Here is a 21022-nt window from a genome sequence, read left to right on the forward strand (position 1 = left end):
AAAAGATGAAAAAAGCCGTCATCAAGGGCCTGCCGCTCGTCGAAGTGGAAGAAATAAAGGCAGATCTGGAATCGCAGGGATTCCCAGCTGTGAAGGTGGTCAAGATGACCGCCTCAATTGAGTATCCCCTATACTTAGCACACTTCAACAAGGAAGTCAACATGGGACAGCTGCGCGCGGCCGTCAAATACCTGTGCCACTGCCGCATTCGCCTCCAGAAGCACAGGAGCAACCATTTACAGCACGGCACCCAGTGCTACAGGTGCCAAGACTTCGGGCATGGGTCCCGAAACTGCTCGCACACAGCAAGGTGCGTAAAATGCTTACTGGAGCATGCTTCGGCAGAATGCCCCAAGAAGACAAGAGATGAGCCCGCCGCATGCTGCAACTGCTCAGGCCCGCATCCCGCCAACTACAGAGGCTGCCCCAAGCGGGTAGCGTACGTCGCCTCAATACAGCAGCGACCTGCCAGAAGGGCCCAACGACCGCCGGCAGAACAGAACCCGAGCAGGCCACCTCCTCAGCCGAGGACGGATGGACGCACATGGGCCAACGTAGCCGGAGGCACCGCCCCCGCCCAAGAGCAGCGCGAGACCGCGCCGCACCCACAGCCACGCCCCCAGCCCCGCCCGCAGCAGGAGCCCGCGCGCGCGTCCACCTCTTCAGAAGACAACCTGGACTTGATGGCCCTGCTCCAAGGCCTCCTGAGGATGCGATCACAGCTCGCCCGCTGCGCAACAAGAGCAGACAAGCTCGTCATCCTGATTGAGCTCCTAGACACCCTCGATGCCTAATACCGAGACGGTGAAAGTCCTCGTATGGAACGCATTTAGCGTGCGCAACAAGACAGACGAACTGCTCGCTTTGGCAAACAAATTACACACCGACATTATTCTCCTATCAGAATCTCACTTGAATCCAAGCGTACCGCTGAGAGTGCAAGGTTTCGAGATTTATCGTGACGACCGACAAGGAAGATCAGGCGGAGGAACCGCAATATTCGTTCGGCAATCTATGACGTCCACAAGAATCCCCACTCCGAAGTTGAAGTACGCCGAAGCCACGATTATCGAAGTCACCATAGAGGGTAGAGCGCACACCATCATCTCCGTATACTGCACCCAACATAACCTAGTGAGAGAAGATCTCAATAAATTGCTCAATCTGGGACCGATTGTTGTGATGGGAGGCGACTTGAACGCCAAACACAACTATTGGAATAACTACAGAGGAAATGCGAACGGGAATACGCTCTTTACACACATGCAGACAAATACCTATTCGATAATGGCGCCCGACAGACCTACGTACTACTCGCAACTATCTAGATATCCGAGTACACTGGACATAGTACTCGAGAAAAATGTCAAGACAATATCTCCACTGCGCACACTAGACGAACTGTCTTCGGACCACCTGCCCGTGAGCTTTACTATAGGCGGCACAACTTCAAGGACCCCCAGAAAACAGCGCAATTACAAGGATGCGAACTGGGAAGGATTCAAAAAAGAAGTCAACGAACGAATTCATCTCACTTCGGGAACTCTGCGCTCGCCACAAGAAATCGACGCAGCTACAAGCACTCTCACAGAGATTCTTCAAACAGCACAAGATACACACATTCCTCTCAAAGAAATACACCCATACACGATCAAGCTTCCCGAGTACGTTCTATCGCTCATCAAGGAGAAAAATCGCCTGCGACGCATGTTTCACCGCACACGCGACGAATATTTCAAGACAGCGTATAACTGCCTGCAGAGGGAAATCAAGACCGAAATCGCAGAACTCAAGCGCGAACTTTGGGACAAAAAAGTCGCATCACTCACGCCGAAGGATAATTCCCTATGGAAAATGGCAAGCGCGCTGCGACATAAAGACTTCACAATCCCCCCGCTACAGAAATTGAACGGCCCCGGGACGGCGCTTTCGCTACAAGAAAAAGCTGAAACACTCGCCGACAGATTCGAGAGAGCCTACGCCGCTACAGACGGCCTTTCCGACCCGGCTACGGACCGGATCGTAGCTGACTCTCTACGAGACTTGAGGGAAGCGGAGCAGACAAACGCTGAAGATATTCACTTTGCTACGCCAAGCGAGATTGCTGTCACAATCAGGCGATTAAGAACAAACAAGGCGCCGGGAAGCGATCAAATTCACAACATTTTACTCAAACATCTCCCTCAAAAAGCCATCATCTACACAACAAAATTGTTCAATGCCTGCCTCATGACCGGGCATTTCCCCCAGATTTGGAAATCGGCGACCGTGCTGCCTTTCGCAAAGCCGAATAAAGATAGAACGCAGCCGACAAGTTACCGGCCGATTAGCCTATTATCTACGCTGAGCAAGGTATTTGAACAAATTATACTCAACAGGCTTGTACCACACCACGACGACAACAAAACGTTGCCAGACGAGCAGTTCGGCTTCAGAAAGAGGCACTCCACGACCCATCAACTCACCAGAGTAGCGGAATACATCGCAAGAAAATTTAACGAACATCGCTTCACCGCCGCTGCGCTCATCGACCTAGAGAAGGCATTCGACACCGTATGGATAGACGGGCTCGTGCATAAACTGCACCGCACTAACACGCCCATATACCTAACGAGACTGATACAGGAATACCTAAAGAATAGATCGTTCAGAGTGTTCATAAGGAACGTGCTATCTTCAATGCGTGAGATTCCAAAAGGCGTGCCGCAAGGAAGTTTACTTGGACCATTTCTCTTCATTCTGTTTACCTTCGACATCCCCCGAGACGAGAGATGCAATCTGTCTATCTACGCAGATGACGTCAAACTATACGTTTCCTCGCTGAAAGCGAATATGGCCGCTATTTACCTACAGAGGGCGCTCGACGCGCTCGTAGAATACTACAAAAAATGGCGCCTGAAACTGAACGAGGCGAAAACTGAAGCCATCATGTTCACGAGAAAACGTGTAAACAGAACACCTGACTTTAACATCGAAATGGGAGGACACAGCATAGAATGGAAAGATGAAGTGACATATCTGGGCCTGACCATGGACTCCCGCCTCAACTGGAAATCTCACCAAGCGAAGATGCACACGCGCATGCGACAAGCGATCGGCATGATGAAGCCAATTTTCAATAGACGGAGTCCGCTACTTCCCAAAACCAAACTCCTCGTCTACTACTCGCTCATTCGTCCAGTACTCTCGTATGCGATTCCCGTATGGAGCAGCATCTCACACTCAGACCACAAGAATCTACAGACACTTCAAAATCTCTGCATTAAAATCACATACAACACGAGACTCAGAACAAACTTGAAGAGATTACACGAACGAGAACAAATTCCAACTCTATACGAATTCACACACAGACTGACTGAACGCTTTTACAAATCACTCACACTTAGTAAAAATCAACTAATACGAGACATAGGACAATACAATGCTCCGAGCGACCTGACATTCAGATACACACATAGACTACCAAAACACATCCTCATGGACCATGACCACATATGGCACATACCAGAACTAGACGCGGACGAATAGCGAGCAGTAGGTATTTCCTAAACTCCCGACCTTCTTCCCAAATATATAATGTTTATATATCTATTTATATATTTATATAATATTTTATAATTTGTATGTATACGTATGTTTATTTTCTATCTTCCCATAAGTATATATTAACATAAAAACAGACACACACACACACATCTCAAAAATGCAGGACATCATATACCGATGTTACTGAAGGCCGCAAACGTTTCAAGTTGACGTTCGGCCGCTCCTTCCTGGGTAAGGTTTTCTGCGATTTTCCTTACTCCCAACGGCAAATGCGGAAGGACTCCAACAAAAGGGCGCAGCCAAAATTTCCTCCCCATTCCCAACACAACACAAACAGACACGTATGTAGTATATGGCCGCTGTAGGTCGCCGCTGGTGCTGATGCTGGATGATGATACATGCAATTTTAGTAGGGTTTTTAGGTAACAAATTTTTTCCCTACCGAGAAAATACAAGGCCTCTAAGTCTATAAAAGCCAGGTAATATTTGAATAAACCCATATGAGGTAAAAATTGTGAGGCGCATATGACGCCGTTCTATTTGTATAAAGAACATTAACTTTAAATTCAGTAAATTTAAATGATTCACCACTTCATGGAATATAAGAATCTAGAAAAAAAAAAAAAAAAAAACAACCTCAAATAACACATCTGCCCTGATGATGGACACTGCAATGTTGTCCGAAACGTTGGCTAAAGAAGGAGTTAGCGCAACTCGGCATAACACCCCAAAAACAAATAACAAAAATAAGTGAGATCCGGACATTAAATTTCTTTGAAGCAAGCGTAACTGAATTTAATTTCATTTAAAATATATGTATTAGAATAGGTTTTATTCAATTTCATAAGGGGTTCATATGTTAAGAAACATATTACAATATGGTTTGAAATTTTACCTGCTGTTTTAATCAAAAAATATAAAAAAGACTTCGGTGGGGCATGGCATAAAGAAGGCTGGGAAACACTGGTCTAGAGGATTAATATAAGACTTATTTACAATTACTTTATATATGTTTGAAATATATCAAATCGTTATCTCTTTCACTCTCTGAGTGCACAGATAAAAAAACTAAATATATTATAAATATGATAACTTAGCTGTTTCAATTGCATTGAGTTTCCAACCATTGTAGAGGTAACGTTGTAGAGTGCGTTTTTAAAAAATAACCTGACTTCAAAGTATTTTTCAAAATGAGCTTCTTAGAGGAAATCGCGATCATAGTGTTAGTAATTACATCTTTAGTTTTGGGACAGCGGCAAGGTAAGAATTATAATAATATTTTCATAGTTTATAAACATACCCACTTTAAATTTTCAATTTAAAATATGAATAATTGTTTTTTTTTTGTTTTTCTTAGCTAACTGATTGATAATGACTTTGAAAGGCGAAAAATCCGTCACGCTCAGTAATAATTACACAGAACATTTATTAATATAATTTTTTTAGTAAATGAAATAATACTATTGTATATTAAGTAGATTAAAGGAAAAACTTCAAATTAAAATGGAGTTCCGAAAATTGAACTTGACAACAACAAATAGAATATAATATGTCGTCTATTTTTCTATTCCTCAGTGTTACATAAAATTTGGAAACAAGTTATATACCTACCTAACAACTATCCAATTTGTTGGCCATTAAAACTAGATTAGCTGGCATTGATTATAATATACCCATTTTTACTGAAAACCGTGATTATTATGGGTACCTAGTACTAAAATTCAAATGCAGTTTAATAAATTAGACTGATTAATTGTATTTCAAGTCGATAGTTTTTAAAAAGAGGTTTATTAATACATTTTTTACAAAAAAATCAATACGACACAAATACTGCCAACACTAAACAATAGATTTACCGACATTTATTGAATGCTAATTTTTATACTAAAATCCGTCATTTCGACAAATTTAATGCTGTTTGTTAAATAAAAAGTCTTTAGTATTTTTTTTAATCAATACTATTTTTTTCAATTTTTTAATCAATACAATAATATTATGTATGAAGTATTGGAAGATAATACCTAGCTCTCTAATTAAAAATTTAGGCGTATTAGATCTATCAAAAAAATTATATGTAAAGATGCAAAAGTCGGTCATTTTGAATACATGTAGGATAACAAAAGATTTTTTAAATATTTATGTTGAGGGATCAGTGGGATTTATAGGCCCTGTTAGAAGTTCTACCGAGCCGAACCCTCTGATATGAAAATATCTGGAGTCGGTGAATTATTTTCCCATTTGATCTCTGATGAGTTGACGTGTTGTTCTTGTATTGTTTTGTATTTATTTTGCTTATATAATGCACTTACATAATGTTGATTGACTAGATGATCATTTGTGGAAAAGTGAGTGGAAGGGTTAAGTTTTTCCTTTGGGGAAGATTTAACCCGGACAACAAAATCGGAAGTTTAAAAAAAAAAAAACAAAATAAGCAGATCAGATTAGAAAATGATGTAGTATTTTTAAGAAGTAACATAGCTAGAGTAATAGAATATAAAAATGGGAATATAAGTAGGAACATTTTGAGACATGTAGATGAAATTGGGAGAAAATTTGGTTATAACATTGATAGTCATAATAATGAAAATATAATCAATGATTTATAGAATTTATTAAAACAAAAATTAGGCGTAAAAGATAGTAGATTAAAAAGATATAATTATACATATAATAGAAAAATGAAAAAATATTTTATTCCAAACTTGACGATAAACAAAATATTATTTCGAATAATAATATTCCGTTGCCATCTGAATCAGATATGCGCGATTTTTGGACTAAAATTTGGAGTAAAGATATAAAACATAACGAGTCAAGTCCCTGGATAGAAAATGAAGAACTCAATTTTTCAGGCATTGAACAAATGAGTTTTTCTAATATATCGATTGAATTGTTAACCAAAAGTATTAAAAATACTTAAAATTGGAAAGCCACAGGTTGCGATTGGATACATAATTTTTGGTACAAACGTCTGACTACTTTACATCCTCTTTTGGCAAAAAATCTTTGAAAATTTGTCAGTCAAACTCAAAATTTTCTAACTAAGAGCATTACTTATATGTTGCCCAAAAGCGAAAATATTAATAATCCCTCTCAGTACAGACCCATTACATGTTTACGACAATATACAAAATTTTAACCTCTTGCTTGACAGATTTAATATATACTCATTTAGATGAAAAAAATATTTTATTTGAACAACAAAAATAAACAAACAAACTTGAAAACGTAATTTACATACTTGCTATATAGACTACCAAAAGGCTTTCGATAGTGTCCCGCACTCGTGGCTGATCAAAGTATTAAATATATATAAAATGAACCCCATTATTATTAGCTTTTTGGAAAATTGTATGTCCTTTTGGAATACCAATTTACTTATCAATTTAAAAGGTAAGAAAATAGTAATACCGGGCATTTCAATTAAAAGAGGAATTTTTCAAGGAGACTCTTTGAGTCCTCTTCGGTTTTGCTTAGCATTGAATCCTCTATCTAAAATGTTAATTAAAAGCAAATTTGGAATAAAAATTAAGGGTAATACAAGGGAGAGTAGTACAATTTCGCATTTATTATTTATGGATGATATAAAATTATTTTCGAATTCTGGACAAAATTTAGAGAAAATGATCGAAGTAGTTAAAAACTTTTCAGATGATATCAAAATGACTTTTGTTTTGGATAAATGTAGAACGATCCATATAGAGAAAGGCAGAATTGTAGATGGGGAAGAGAGTAAATTTAGAAATTTCCAAATTACTAGTATGAAAAGGGATGAGGTTTATAAGTATTTAGGATACCCACAATCAAATAGATTAGACCATACTAGTATTAAAAATGCTATTACGATTAAATTTCAAACTAGGATCAGGAAAATTTTAAAATGCAATCCATCTGTTAAAAATTTAGTAAAAGCAATAAATACTTGGGCAATACCTCTATTAACGTACTCATTAGGCATAATTAAATGGTCCAATACAGATTTAGATAACGTAAAACGATTAATTAGAACTACGCAAACAAAGTTTAATTGCCATCATCCAAATGCAGCTATAGAACGAATTAATTTACCTAGAAATTTAGGAGGTAGAGGTATAGTCAAAATAACTTCTTTAAACATAATCAGGTAGAAATGCTAAGAATTGTTTTCCATAGGAAAGCTCATAGCTCAGAAATGCACAAAATAATTTGCAAGGCAGATAGAAACATTACACTTTTAAATTTATACGACGAGAATGCCAACATTTTTATAAATCCCAACTAGGAATTATTAGATTCCTGGTCAAATAAAATTTTAGACGCAAAACACTTCAATTATCTCAACCAAACACGTATGTTGATAAATTTTGTGTTGAAAGGTAATTATAATGTTAGCAGGTAGCTTTACGGTATTTTCCATGGGGTTATTGCAATAGTTTACAAGAAAACGTGTTTTAGGCTTTTGGTTAACAGCTCAATTAATCTCGACTAGCGAAACAACAAAATATAAGAATAATGTGTGAGTTATTTAGATCTGTAATGGTTATTTAATTATTAAAATAATTGTATTATTATATTATATTACAAAGAAAAGTGTATTTTAGATTAACACCATCACGTAGAACAGCCTGGGGATAAAAAGTCATAAAAGTAAAGTAGTAAAAATTAGTGAAATAGTACAAAAAAAAGTTGGGGAAGAAAATGCCAAAGAGGAATCAAGGAATTAGGTACATGACTTTTATTATATTTAGTAGTATTAGTCCAAACCAGGCTTTTTATGCTTCGTGGAGGGTCTTTTTGAAGACAGACATGTGTGAGTCTTAAAGAGACCCATGTTGTAGGAGGGAGGAAACACAAAGGTCGGCAAATCATTCATAAAACACAAAAAAAGGCGTAGAAATGATCCGTTCACATGTAATATATCAATAAATTAATAATTATTTGCAATATAACCATAAATAAATAAGTAAATGTAATATATGTATAGTAAATAATTATATGTAATATATGCATAAATAAATAATTATATGAAAAAAAAAATAATTAGATGGAATAATGTAATACATGTAATATATCCATAAATAAATAATTGAATGTAATATTCATTAATAAATAATGAAGTTTATGTAATAATTCCATAAATAATAATGTATGTAAATAAAGTTTTACACGCAAAACACTTCAATTATCTCAACCAAACGTATGTTGACAAATTTTCGTCAAACAAATGGTTGAGTATTGGAGAGTTGAGCGCAGAAATAGAAGGATTTATGCTTGCAATTCAGGATAGAGTCATTAATACTAAAAATTATAGAAAGCATATAATCAAAGATACAAATCAAATTGATGATTTGTGTAGAAAATGTATGGCTTTTCCGGAAACTATAGAACATATTATATCGGGATGTTCTATATTAGCACCGTCAGGGTATACATTTAGGCACAACCAAGTTTTAAAAATAATTCTCCAAAGTTTGGTAATTAGACGTAACTTGATTGACTGTCGTAATATAGTACCATATTGTGAATACGAACCAAATTCATTTTTAGAAAACGAATTTTATAAAATATATTATGATAAAACTATACTAACAGACCGAACGATTAGTCATAATAGACCCGATATAGTTTTACATGACAAAATTTAAAAAAATAACTTATATCATTGATGTGGCTATTCCAAATTCCTGTAATATTCAAAAATCTGTTAATGAAAAAATAAGAAAATACACAGATTTAGGAAATGAGATAAAAAGAATTTGGCATTCTCATACTATAAAAATATTACCATTCGTTATTTCGGCTACTGGCATTATCCTAGCTCTCTCATTAAAAATTTATTTATAAAGATGCAAAAGTCGGTCATTTTGAATACATGTAGAATAACGAGAGATTTTTTAAATATTTATGTTGAGGGATCAGTAGGATTTATAGGCCCTGTTAGGAGTTCTACCGAGCCGACCCCTCTGATATGAAAATATCTGGAGTCAGTGTATTATTTTCCCATTTGATCTCTGGTGAGTTGACGTGTTGTTCTTGTATTGTTTTGTATTTATTTTGCTTATATAGTGCACTTGCATAATGTTGATGTGTTATTTAAATAAAAATAACACATCTGCCCTGATGATGGACACTGCAATGCTGTCCGAAACGTTGGCCAAAGAAGGAGTTAGCCCAACACGGCATAACACTCCAAAAACAAATTTGAAAAAAAAACTTTTGGCCGTGAAAATCTTAAATCAAATTTTAAAATAAGTAAGATAGTGTTTTTTGTATAGTTCAGTTTAGTAGGGCTTAAGCTGGGCGTACTGTACAGGGCCCGCAGATACTTTAATAGTACACAACTGCTAACCCTGTACAAATCGCAAGTGCGCCCTACTGTCGAATTTGGCAGCCATCTCTGGTCCGGAGCCCCAAAATACCTAAAAAAAATCCTTGACTCTGTGCAGAAACGGGCGGTCCGTTTGATAGACTCCACAATCTTAACAAACGGACTGCAATCTTTAGAGCACAGGCGTCAGGTAGGTATGCTGTCCTTGTTCTATCGGTATTACAATGGAAGATGCTCTGAGGAACTAGCGTCAATGATCCCTTCGGCACCGGTGCGTAGTCGGGATACACGCCAAACGCGCGCCCAACATTTGTACACATTTATCACATGAGAACGGGTCGCTTCTACGATTCGTTCTTAAGTTCAACAGCTCGGCTGTGTTTCCTCCCTCCTACAACATGGGACTCTTCAAGACCCATGTTCACTCCTTCCTCTCCACAAAAAGACCCTCCACACAGCATCCCCAAAGATGACAAAGGCCCTGAGGGAAATTATTTTCTTCAGGGCCTACTGTGTGGAGTTAATATAAAAAATTAGATTCGATTTTAGTCTGTGTTTGATATCAGTATATTTTCTATTTCAGATCTCCCTATATTAAGTAGGTATCGAGATATTTATTTGAGATTTAAATGTTGTAATGTTGAGGTTTTTGAGTGAGAGTGGTATTTAATTGTAGAGTTTAATACTATGATATAGGAACCTTTTTTGCCCAAATGTTGTATTAGTAGTTATTTGTTGGATAGGTTTTGGACCATGAGATCTAATGTTTCTATTGTACGTGTTTGTTGTTATTTCTTGGGTTTTGTACTTATGAATGTAAATGAGTATAGTTTTAGAATATAGTTGTTTAATTGACATGATGTTAAGATTGGTGATCACTTACAGGAACTTTCAGTATAATTTTCATTATGGCTTTTTAAGTTTTAATTAGTGGATTTAGTATATTTTTATTTGCACTGCCCCATCCGATAATACCCTATTCTAACAATGATTGGCAGAGAGCCATGTAAATTTTGATAAAGTCCTTTTTAATGAGCACATTCCTGATAGTTTTGAAAAAATAACTTAGTTTTTTAATTTTATTATCTAAATAGCTTTTATTATCTAAATATGTGATTGGTCCATTTTAAATTTCCATCAATTTTTAGACCCAGATACGTTATATGGTCAAAGTTTTCTAATGAGGGACAATTACAATGCTCATTTAAGTGATGCGGGCTATGAATTTTCAAGTTAAGGTTTTCTTCAGAGTTTTTTGTATTTTTTATTTTGAAAGTGATGAATTTGGTTTTATTAGCATTTAATGTAAGTGAATGGTAGTCTAGCCATTTTTTAATCCTGTTTAGTGTGTCTTCTGTTTCCTTAAATGTTTTTGTCAAATTTTTCCCATTTATAAGAAGAACAGTATCATCCGCAAAACTGATGATTTCTCCGTCACATTATATGTGGCACAGGTCATTAATGTAAATAAGGAACAGAATCGGATCCAGAATACTTCCTTGAGGCACCCCGAATTTCACATCAATACACTCACTGGTTATGTTGTTAAGTTTCACAGTTTGCTTTCTATTTCCCATGTAGCTTTTAAAGAATATCAGTTCATTATCAATGATAGCTAAACTGACTGAAACTTTTTTATTTTGTGGGGTTGTCTGCAATGGTCACTTCCTAATTCAACAGCCAATAGAAAAATGTAAATCAATTTTTTTTATTTTACTACAGTCACCCATACAGGATTTTATCTTGTTGCGGCCAAGTTTACAAAATCGAAGTTCTCTGTAGGTATGAGTGAAAAACCAATTTCAAAAAAATTGATTACTTAATTAGTGACCTAAATATTTCGTTATTTTTGGAATACCGCACAATAGTCCCAACTGATAACATATTATCATGTAATCATCGTTTTTCAGTTTTCTAGAAAAATTTAGATATTTTGATTTTAGTTTATTAGGGAAAAAAACGAACACATATTTTATAAAAATAATGACATAATACATGGTTGCATGAACCAATAAAGTTTCCAAATAAAATACAAAAAAAAAATACTTATACCACTTTGCGCAACGTTTTTTAGAAATAATTTTATTTTGAGTAACCAACTCGACTTTTTTATATACAACGACTGGTGAAAAATATTAGAAAGAAAGAATTATTTTTATCCTATCAAAGAAACTGTCTGTTTCCTATTGTATTTCCTTTTTGAGGTGCAATCTAATGACTCGTGACACATATAAATATTTAACAAAATTCTTTGACCCTCGCAAGGCGTAGTACGTTTCTGTAATTTTCTTGCCGCGAGGTGCAGTCCTTGAATCAGTCTTTGCAGTCATGAATGACTCAATAACTCCCATAATACAAAGTGCTTGAGGCAGCACCAGTTCCGAGGCTACTTCAGAACAAGTAGTATAAAATATTACTTCCACTAATACTAGTCCCCGGCGTTGCCCGGGCTTTTTGGACGCATTTTGAACACGAGCCTACTTCAGAATAAGTAGTATAAAATACTACCTCCACTAATACTAGTCTCCGGCGCTGCCCGGGCTTAACGTATTTTAGACACGAGCCTACTTCAGAATAAGTAGTATAAAATACTACCTCCACTAATACTAGTCTCCGGCGCTGCCCGGGCTTTTTGGACGCATTTTGAACACGAGCCTACTTCAGAATAAGTAGTATAAAATACTACCTCCACTAATACTAGTCTCCGGCGCTGCCCGGGCTTTTTGGACGCATTTTGAACACGAGCCTACTTCAGAATAAGTAGTATAAAATACTACCTCCACTAATACTAGTCTCCGGCGCTGCCCGGGCTTTTTGGACGCATTTTGAACACGAGCCTACTTCAGAATAAGTAGTATAAAATACTACCTCCACTAATACTAGTCTCCGGCGCTGCCCGGGCTTTTTGGACGCATTTTGAACACGAGCCTACTTCAGAATAAGTAGTATAAAATACTACCTCCACTAATACTAGTCTCCGGCGCTGCCCGGGCTTAACGTATTTTAGACACGAGCCTACTTCAGAATAAGTAGTATAAAATACTACCTCCACTAATACTAGTCTCCGGCGCTGCCCGGGCTTTTTGGACGCATTTTGAACACGAGCCTACTTCAGAATAAGTAGTATAAAATACTACCTCCACTAATACTAGTCTCCGGCGCTGCCCGGGCTTTTTGGACGCATTTTGAACACGAGCCTACTTCAGAATAAGTAGTATAAAATACTACCTCCACTAATACTAGTCTCCGGCGCTGCCCGGGCTTTTTGGACGCATTTTGAACACGAGCCTACTTCAGAATAAGTAGTATAAAATACTACCTCCACTAATACTAGTCTCCGGCGCTGCCCGGGCTTTTTGGACGCATTTTGAACACGAGCCTACTTCAGAATAAGTAGTATAAAATACTACCTCCACTAATACTAGTCTCCGGCGCTGCCCGGGCTTTTTGGACGCATTTTGAACACGAGCCTACTTCAGAATAAGTAGTATAAAATACTACCTCCACTAATACTAGTCTCCGGCGCTGCCCGGGCTTAACGTATTTTAGACACGAGCCTACTTCAGAATAAGTAGTATAAAATACTACCTCCACTAATACTAGTCTCCGGCGCTGCCCGGGCTTTTTGGACGCATTTTGAACACGAGCCTACTTCAGAATAAGTAGTATAAAATACTACCTCCACTAATACTAGTCTCCGGCGCTGCCCGGGCTTTTTGGACGCATTTTGAACACGAGCCTACTTCAGAATAAGTAGTATAAAATACTACCTCCACTAATACTAGTCTCCGGCGCTGCCCGGGCTTTTTGGACGCATTTTGAACACGAGCCTACTTCAGAATAAGTAGTATAAAATACTACCTCCACTAATACTAGTCTCCGGCGCTGCCCGGGCTTTTTGGACGCATTTTGAACACGAGCCTACTTCAGAATAAGTAGTATAAAATACTACCTCCACTAATACTAGTCTCCGGCGCTGCCCGGGCTTTTTGGACGCATTTTGAACACGAGCCTACTTCAGAATAAGTAGTATAAAATACTACCTCCACTAATACTAGTCTCCGGCGCTGCCCGGGCTTAACGTATTTTAGACACGAGCCTACTTCAGAATAAGTAGTATAAAATACTACCTCCACTAATACTAGTCCCCGGCGTTGCCCGGGCTTAACGCATTTTTTCGAAATCAGATGTAGACAGTAATTTTCCTCTTATTTTACCTACCCACATGTAGATAAATGAATTAACATCGTAACACTTCAGGTTGTCTGTACGTTCTGTACATACAAGTGTTTTAATTTTTTAATTGGAACTGATTGTGTAATGAATTCAGATAAGCGATTAAGTACCCACCTATCATCAAACATACGAATTTCGGTTGTCTGTGCTGTGCGTTAGTCCTGAGTCAAATCTGAATCAATGATTTCAAATTTGCTTTGAATTTAAATTTCATTTCCAAAATCTGAACTGATTGTATCAAGCATTTAAACAAACGATAAAGTAGGTAAGCACATACAATTTAATATATTTTCAAAATCGGAATTGATTTGTCGGTTATTCAGACTATGTGTCTAACTAATTCAAATGCACGCCAATAAGACAAGTGTTGTTTGGTACTATATTTCCTTCAAGGATATACAGATATATTATTTTGCCATGGACGAAAAACTCAACTCAATTTTGACAATAATTAGCTTTATTGACGACCGAGCCCTTCTTATTATATTCTTAGAAACAACAAATGGGATCCACCTCTGGTCTGGAGCCTCAAAATACAAAAAACCCTTGAACTTGTTCAAAAATATCAACACATTAAAAATTCTGTTCACATCTCTCGTTAGAAGTATTCTAAAATACAACTCTACAATTTGGTCACCTGTCTTTAATAATCACATTAATACCATTATAAAAGTCTAACGCAAATTTTTGAGGTGTATTAATTTTAGGCTTGGAATTCCTTTAGAAACAATAGATTATGATTTCTTATTACATTCATTGAAATTGCTAAAGTTAAGTGATAGCTAAATGATAGCCCTGACATATAAATGTTGATTCAATTTCATGTACCTACCATTAGATCAAGGTCCTCTTGTATGTATTATTGTGACAATTATACCATAGACTCAGGATATAACTCAGTTATAAATAGATTGCACACACTTGGGAACTTTTATGCTAAAATCGCAGATACTTTTAATATTCCCCTTGTAAAGTATAAAGCTGCACTAATAACACATTTTAACGCCACTTATTTTAATGAGGTCACCACATAACAGGCTATTTTCATTGCTTCTTTCTTTACTGTTATTTTATTTGTTAAGTTTAAACTCAATTTATTTCTTTAATTTTTCTCATCAAAATTTAATACTGCACTATGGATATGTAAAAAAATAAAATAAAAACTTTGTATGTAATTGGCACTTGTGCCGTAAATTCTAAATAAATAAATTTAAAAAAACAGGCGATTTGTTTGATAGATTCTCCCATCTTAATAAACGGATTGCAATCTTTACGGCACAGGCTTCATGTAGGAATGCTTTTTAAGTTAGTAAGTTGTATAATTAAGTCAGTTAGAAACAATGAAATTGTTGAAAGAATAGTGTTGCAATAAAACAGCAGTTTCTAATATAAGAAAAAAGTACATATGAATGTAAGAGTGTTATATAGAAATGGCATAATATACTATATTTTAGGTTGTGCATAACCTGCCTCACTAGGCGAACCTGTATTGAGGCAGGATTTTTAGTTAATTATTTCTCCATTTTGTCTATGTTTTGCTTATAAATGTTTAATATGGGTTCCCATACAGCAATTCCATTATTTTGGGTTACATTATTGTTTACATATAGAAAATACAAATACAGCAAGTTTAAGCACAATACATACTATAATAACTTATAGTGACAAGGCATTTGGTTAGGTTTCATTATTGTTTGCATTTACACAATACAAATCCAGTAAGTTTTAGCACCGTAGATACATACTGCAATAACTGTCAATGACAAGGCGTTTGGGTGAGGGCACCAGTATAGGCTCGATCATTTGAATAAATCCAAATTTTAACATTTTTTTTAAACTCTTTCTGTGTTTGACTCACTTTCATATTTTCTGGGAGCGTGTTGAATATTTCTGTGGCAAATTATCTAAAGCTACGTTTACCAAAAGTGGAAGAAAGTGCTGGAACTTTGCAATATTTGTCTTTGTTCAAATTACGTGTAAATCTTAAGTTAGTTTTTTTTTCGTAAAGCACGTGTTTGTTTTTAAAGAGATGCATGAGGATAGTTTTAACATAGATCTGTCAAACATCAAATACTCTCATTATGTTGAAAATTAAGTTACTGTTTGCAGTTTGAGGAAGTTTGAGAAAAATTTTCATAATTGTTTTCTGTGCCTTTTCAACAGGATCTAGAGCTGATGAAGTACCGCCTCCCCATACAATGATATTCTCAATGATAGATTGGGTTATTGCAAAATAAATCGTTTTTAGAATTTGTAAGTTAAGGAAGTTTCTTACGGATCTGAAGAAATTTATTGTTTTCCTAATTTTATTTGCAATGATCTGAGTGTGTATATTCCATTTGAGGTATGGGTAAATGGCGAGGCCGAGGTAGTTCATCTGTGGAGTGCGCTCTATACTGGGGCACTCATTACATTCATTGGAATTCATACAGTTATGTATTTTTATGGAGTAATCATCATTAGGTTGGCCTGTAGTATTGATGCTTGAAGTGATATATTTGTTTTTTTCGTGTTAAAGGTAAGCGTGTTTATATCTAACCATTTTTTAACTAAGTTAATATTTTTTTCAGCTTTTTAAATACAGCTGACCAATTGTTGCCTTCGAACAGTAAGACAGTATCGTAAGTAAAGCTAACAATGCTTCCCTCAATTGAAAGGTTGCAAAAGTTGTTTATATATAGTAAGAACAGAGTTGGTCCCAATACGCTTCCTTGTGGAATTCCACAGTCAGTTGAGCGCTGGTTACTGAGGGTATTCTGTATTTTAACCTGTTGTTTGCGTCCATTTACGTAGCTTTTAAATAAGTTTAGCTCTTTGTCCGTAATGCCGATTTTTTCAAGTTTTTTAATTAGTTTAATGTGTGATATTGTATCAAAAGCCTTAGAGAGGTCTAAAAAGATTGAGATACATTTATTTCCTTTATCAAGGCTTTTTACAATGAAATCTGTCACACTGGCAATGGCATCTGAGGTACTTTTGTTTTTTTTGAAAACCATATTGATTTTTTGAAAGTATTTTATGGCTCTCGATGAATTTTAAAAGTTGTGCATTAATGAGGTTTTCAAAAACTTTAGACAAGCCATTCAGTAAAGTAATTGGTATATAGTTATTGATATCTGACTTGTTTCCAGATTTGTAGATGGGAATTACGATATTTGTTTTAGGTTAGAGGGGAAGTAGCCCTGTGTAATGCTTAGGTTTATAAGGTATTCTAGAGGTAATGTAATCTCCGAAGACAGCGTGTTAAGGATTTTGGTTGGAATGTCATCTGGTCCAGCAGAAGAAGTGTTTTTTAGAGAATTAATTATTAAAAAAAAATTGTTTACATGATCAGCAACGAGCTTAGGATTTTTTGTGGTTTCAACAGTATGTCCATCAATAGAAAGTTTATTTATGCTCTGTTTCTCTTTTGTAGTTTGCGAGTTTGTGGCTTCTCTAAGTATTTCCCATATTTTTTTGGGATTATTGTTACTTTCTTTAATTCTTTCTGAGTAGTAAATTTCTTTTGCTTTTCTGATGACGTTACAACACATGTTTCTATATTTTTTGTAATAGTTGAATGTTAGTTGGTCATACCGATTTTCTTTGATTTTTTTGTGTAGCGTGTTTTTTTGTGAATGCAATTTATAATGGAGTGGTTAATCATGGTTTCAAGGGTTTCAATTTGTTACTTATATTTTTGGTCATCGTCAGGGTATGGTGGTGTAATTCGTTTTTCAAATAGTTAACAAAGTATTTCCATGCGTCCTCCGATTGTTTAATTTGGAATAGTTCTTGCCATGATTTGTTCTTAAAATTGGTTATTATATTTTGAAAGTTGATTTTATTGTATGCTAAAGGCAGTCTATATTTATTTATTTTGGTATCTATTTGTAGTGCAAAAATAGTTGAATAATGGTCCGTGATAGTTGATTTGTAGACGATACTTTTAGATGGTTTTTTTTGACATTACCATAATGTGTTCAATGCATGATATGGATCCATTTGTCGTTCTTGTTGGTGAGTTGACGGTACTCACTAATACATGAAATTCTAGCATGTTGATATAGGCTTGGCTTTGCTGGTGTTGGTTGCTTGGTAGTATGTTAATATTTAAATCGCTTATTATTATGATATTTTTAGTATTGGAAAGATTTGAAAGTATGCAACTAAGACTGTTTAGAAATGTCGTGATGTTACTAGTCGATGGCGAGCGGTATATAGCGAGGATAACTGTATCATTGTTGTATTCTATTTGTGTGCAACTTGCATCCTGAATTTTTAGTTCGGTTACTGTGAAGTTTTGATTATTTTTTGTGTAAACAACAATCCCATCGTTCTGATTATCAAACATAGTTGAATTGTGTGATGTGTAATTTTTGATGATTTTAGAAATATATAAGAGTTCGTCAAAGTTTTTATTTATAGATCTTTTGTTTTCCAATCAAGCGTTTACATATATTGGTATATGAAGTTGCGTAAGACATTTTTTGGTTGTGTAATTCCTCATCAAAAAATTCCATTGAGAAAGGCATGTTGATATAATAATTATACAAAAATAAATAAAAATAGTTTAATTGTTTATGGGAGCTCCACTGTCCGTGGCAGTCACCGGGAGTTTCACCCTAGTTGTAGATAGAGAATTACCGAAGTGGGTAATTATTGTTGTAGTTCGAAAACAATAAATGTAAAGTTTCTCCTTACCGTTTGATTGTGTAGGGTGATCGGGCCAATAACTAACCGAACTTTGAGCTCTCCAGAAGCAACTAAACCATTTTTATCAGATCATCAGCGTGTTTAATGTAGATGATTTTTTCTCCTTCTTTTTTTCTAATCATAATTTTTTAATCTTTGTTCCACACATAATTATATCCCCTTTCTTTTGCCTTTGATTTTTTTCTCCATAGAAGGTCTTTGTAATGAGGACTGAGAATTTCGCTGATGTAGATTCGTTGACTTTCTGGATCCTGCGCGGTGGCTGAGTTTAAAAGTTTCCTGTTTGTAAGAAGTTGGTATCACTGTTGTCTATTATTTAGTTTAGTATGTAATTTTGGGGGTCCCGGACTCCCGGTCGTTTATCAGGTATCCTCCTCACTTCCACTATATCTTCTCCTTTTATATCAACTCCTGCAATTGAAGCCACCCGTTTTATAGCATCAAAGGGCTGCTCGTCATTTTTTGGGATGAGGCTGGGAAACTCCAGTGAATCATCTAGTGATCTTTGATCAACTTCCGCCAATCTGACTTCCAGGCACTTTATTTTTTTGTCCTTTTTTCGACGAGTGTATTTCTAAGTGACTCTACTTCGGATACCGATTGAGTGATGGTTTCCATTTTAGCAATTAGATCGTCATTTTGTCGGCTGATGAAATCTCTCGAGTGTTTACTCTCTAAGTTTTCTTCGTCAATTTTTTTTATAATTGCCGATTTAAAAGCTTCCAATTTTGTTACCATTTTTTTCCATTTTCTCGATAAGTATGTTAATTTGAGAAGATACATCTGAGGCCAAGCTCGTTGTCGCGGGCATTTGTCCTTTACTTCGAAGGTTTTTGTCGGCAGACATTTCATGTTGTTGTGCTCTTTGTAGTAGGAAAGGTTGGAAACTGGCTCTACTACTCTATGTGGATTCGCTGCGTTATCTGTGTTGTTATTGTGGCTGACGGACGTTTGTTTTGGAATGTCAAAATGAAGTGTTAGGACACTATAAACTCACAGATCACTCTGGTTTTGTGCTACCATTTGAATAACGGATCACTGGTAAGGTATTTTTTTGTTCGGTTTAAGTTTTGGCACTGTTATCAATAAAAAAAATTAAGGATAGATCTTCGACTGGACTTTTCGTTGTGTGTCCATAGATATGTTATTTATAACAAGGACTGCATATCATTAGATATGCTGATTATTATATTGCTTTGTTGACTTTATTAAACTCTTAAATATATTATAATGAAGCAAGATCCTTGTTGATTTTATTCATTGTGGTAAATGTAAACAGTTAACTATACCATAATGAAGCAAAATCTTCGTTAAAGTTCTTCGTGATAAAAATACAAAGCCAGTGTAGTGTTAGCGAGTTACAAACATATATTCAACTTGACCTAAATGTACTACCTTCGCTAGTTGAATTTTAAAGTGAATTGACAGATTTTAGGTTATTACACATCAGTTGTAGTGTTTCGCAATTGTAAAATACGTTAAATGGCTCGTTAAAAAGTGCTTCTTACCAAAGCCTTCTTGGCTTATATCTACCTCCACAACATATAAATGTTATTTATTACATCGACCAACTTATTCATGTCATTGATTAATTATTATCCTGTTTTATCTTATTGTTTGGGTGAAATTATATGAACCAAAAGCAGCAAAATGTCAAAATTCAACTGTCGGAAATAAGCACAATCATTTTTTTTGTTTTTTTTTTGTTTTTTTTTTATATATTCAATAATATTGTTATTGGGTTTATAAAAACAGTTTATTTTTAATGGAGTTCTACAAATTAAACCTAATAACAATAATTTATTTTAACAATAGTTTATTTAATTAAAAAAATCTAATTTCAAGTTATTTTGGGTTTTATCATCTCAGATTAACAAGTATCTAGTGAAAAATTTCCTCTTGAGAAAATGAGCTGTGAATGTTCATTTTCTTAGGACAATGCTTTGTCAGGTGAATTTCTTATGACAATGCTTTGTCAGATGCATTTCTTAGGACAATGCTTTGTTAGGTGAATTTCTAAGGACAATGCTTTGTCAGGTGAATTTCGCCTTCAGGAAACATTTTGATATTTTTCTGCTTCTAGGACGTTTTTATTTTTAAAATGGTTTTTTGGGCTAAAGAATGAGCTGAGCCCAATTGAATTGTCTATGGCCTTGAGTTTCTTTACCTTGTCTATCATCACCGCTCCGTCGCGTCGGCTATATCCGTGGTTGAGTAGTGTTCAAACTTTTTCCA

The 21022-nt window shown here is 35.7% G+C and overlaps 1 protein-coding gene across 1 annotated transcript in view; it reads left to right on the forward strand.

The window, feature by feature from the left end:
* The first annotated feature begins 4669 nt into the window (after nt 1-4669).
* Nucleotides 4670-21022, forward strand: part of LOC149410446 (clotting factor B) — a 70352-nt gene continuing 53999 nt past the window's right edge. The window contains exon 1 of the mRNA XM_089648054.1: nt 4670-4809. Within this exon, the coding sequence (XP_089504180.1) occupies nt 4740-4809 (70 nt within the window). The 5' untranslated portion in view covers nt 4670-4739. The remainder of the gene's footprint in view (nt 4810-21022) is intronic.

This window comes from Hesperophylax consimilis, chromosome 27 (genome assembly GCF_061612785.1).
Source record: "Hesperophylax consimilis isolate HC1 chromosome 27, BYU_Hcon_1.0, whole genome shotgun sequence".
Lineage (NCBI taxonomy): Eukaryota > Metazoa > Arthropoda > Insecta > Trichoptera > Limnephilidae > Hesperophylax > Hesperophylax consimilis.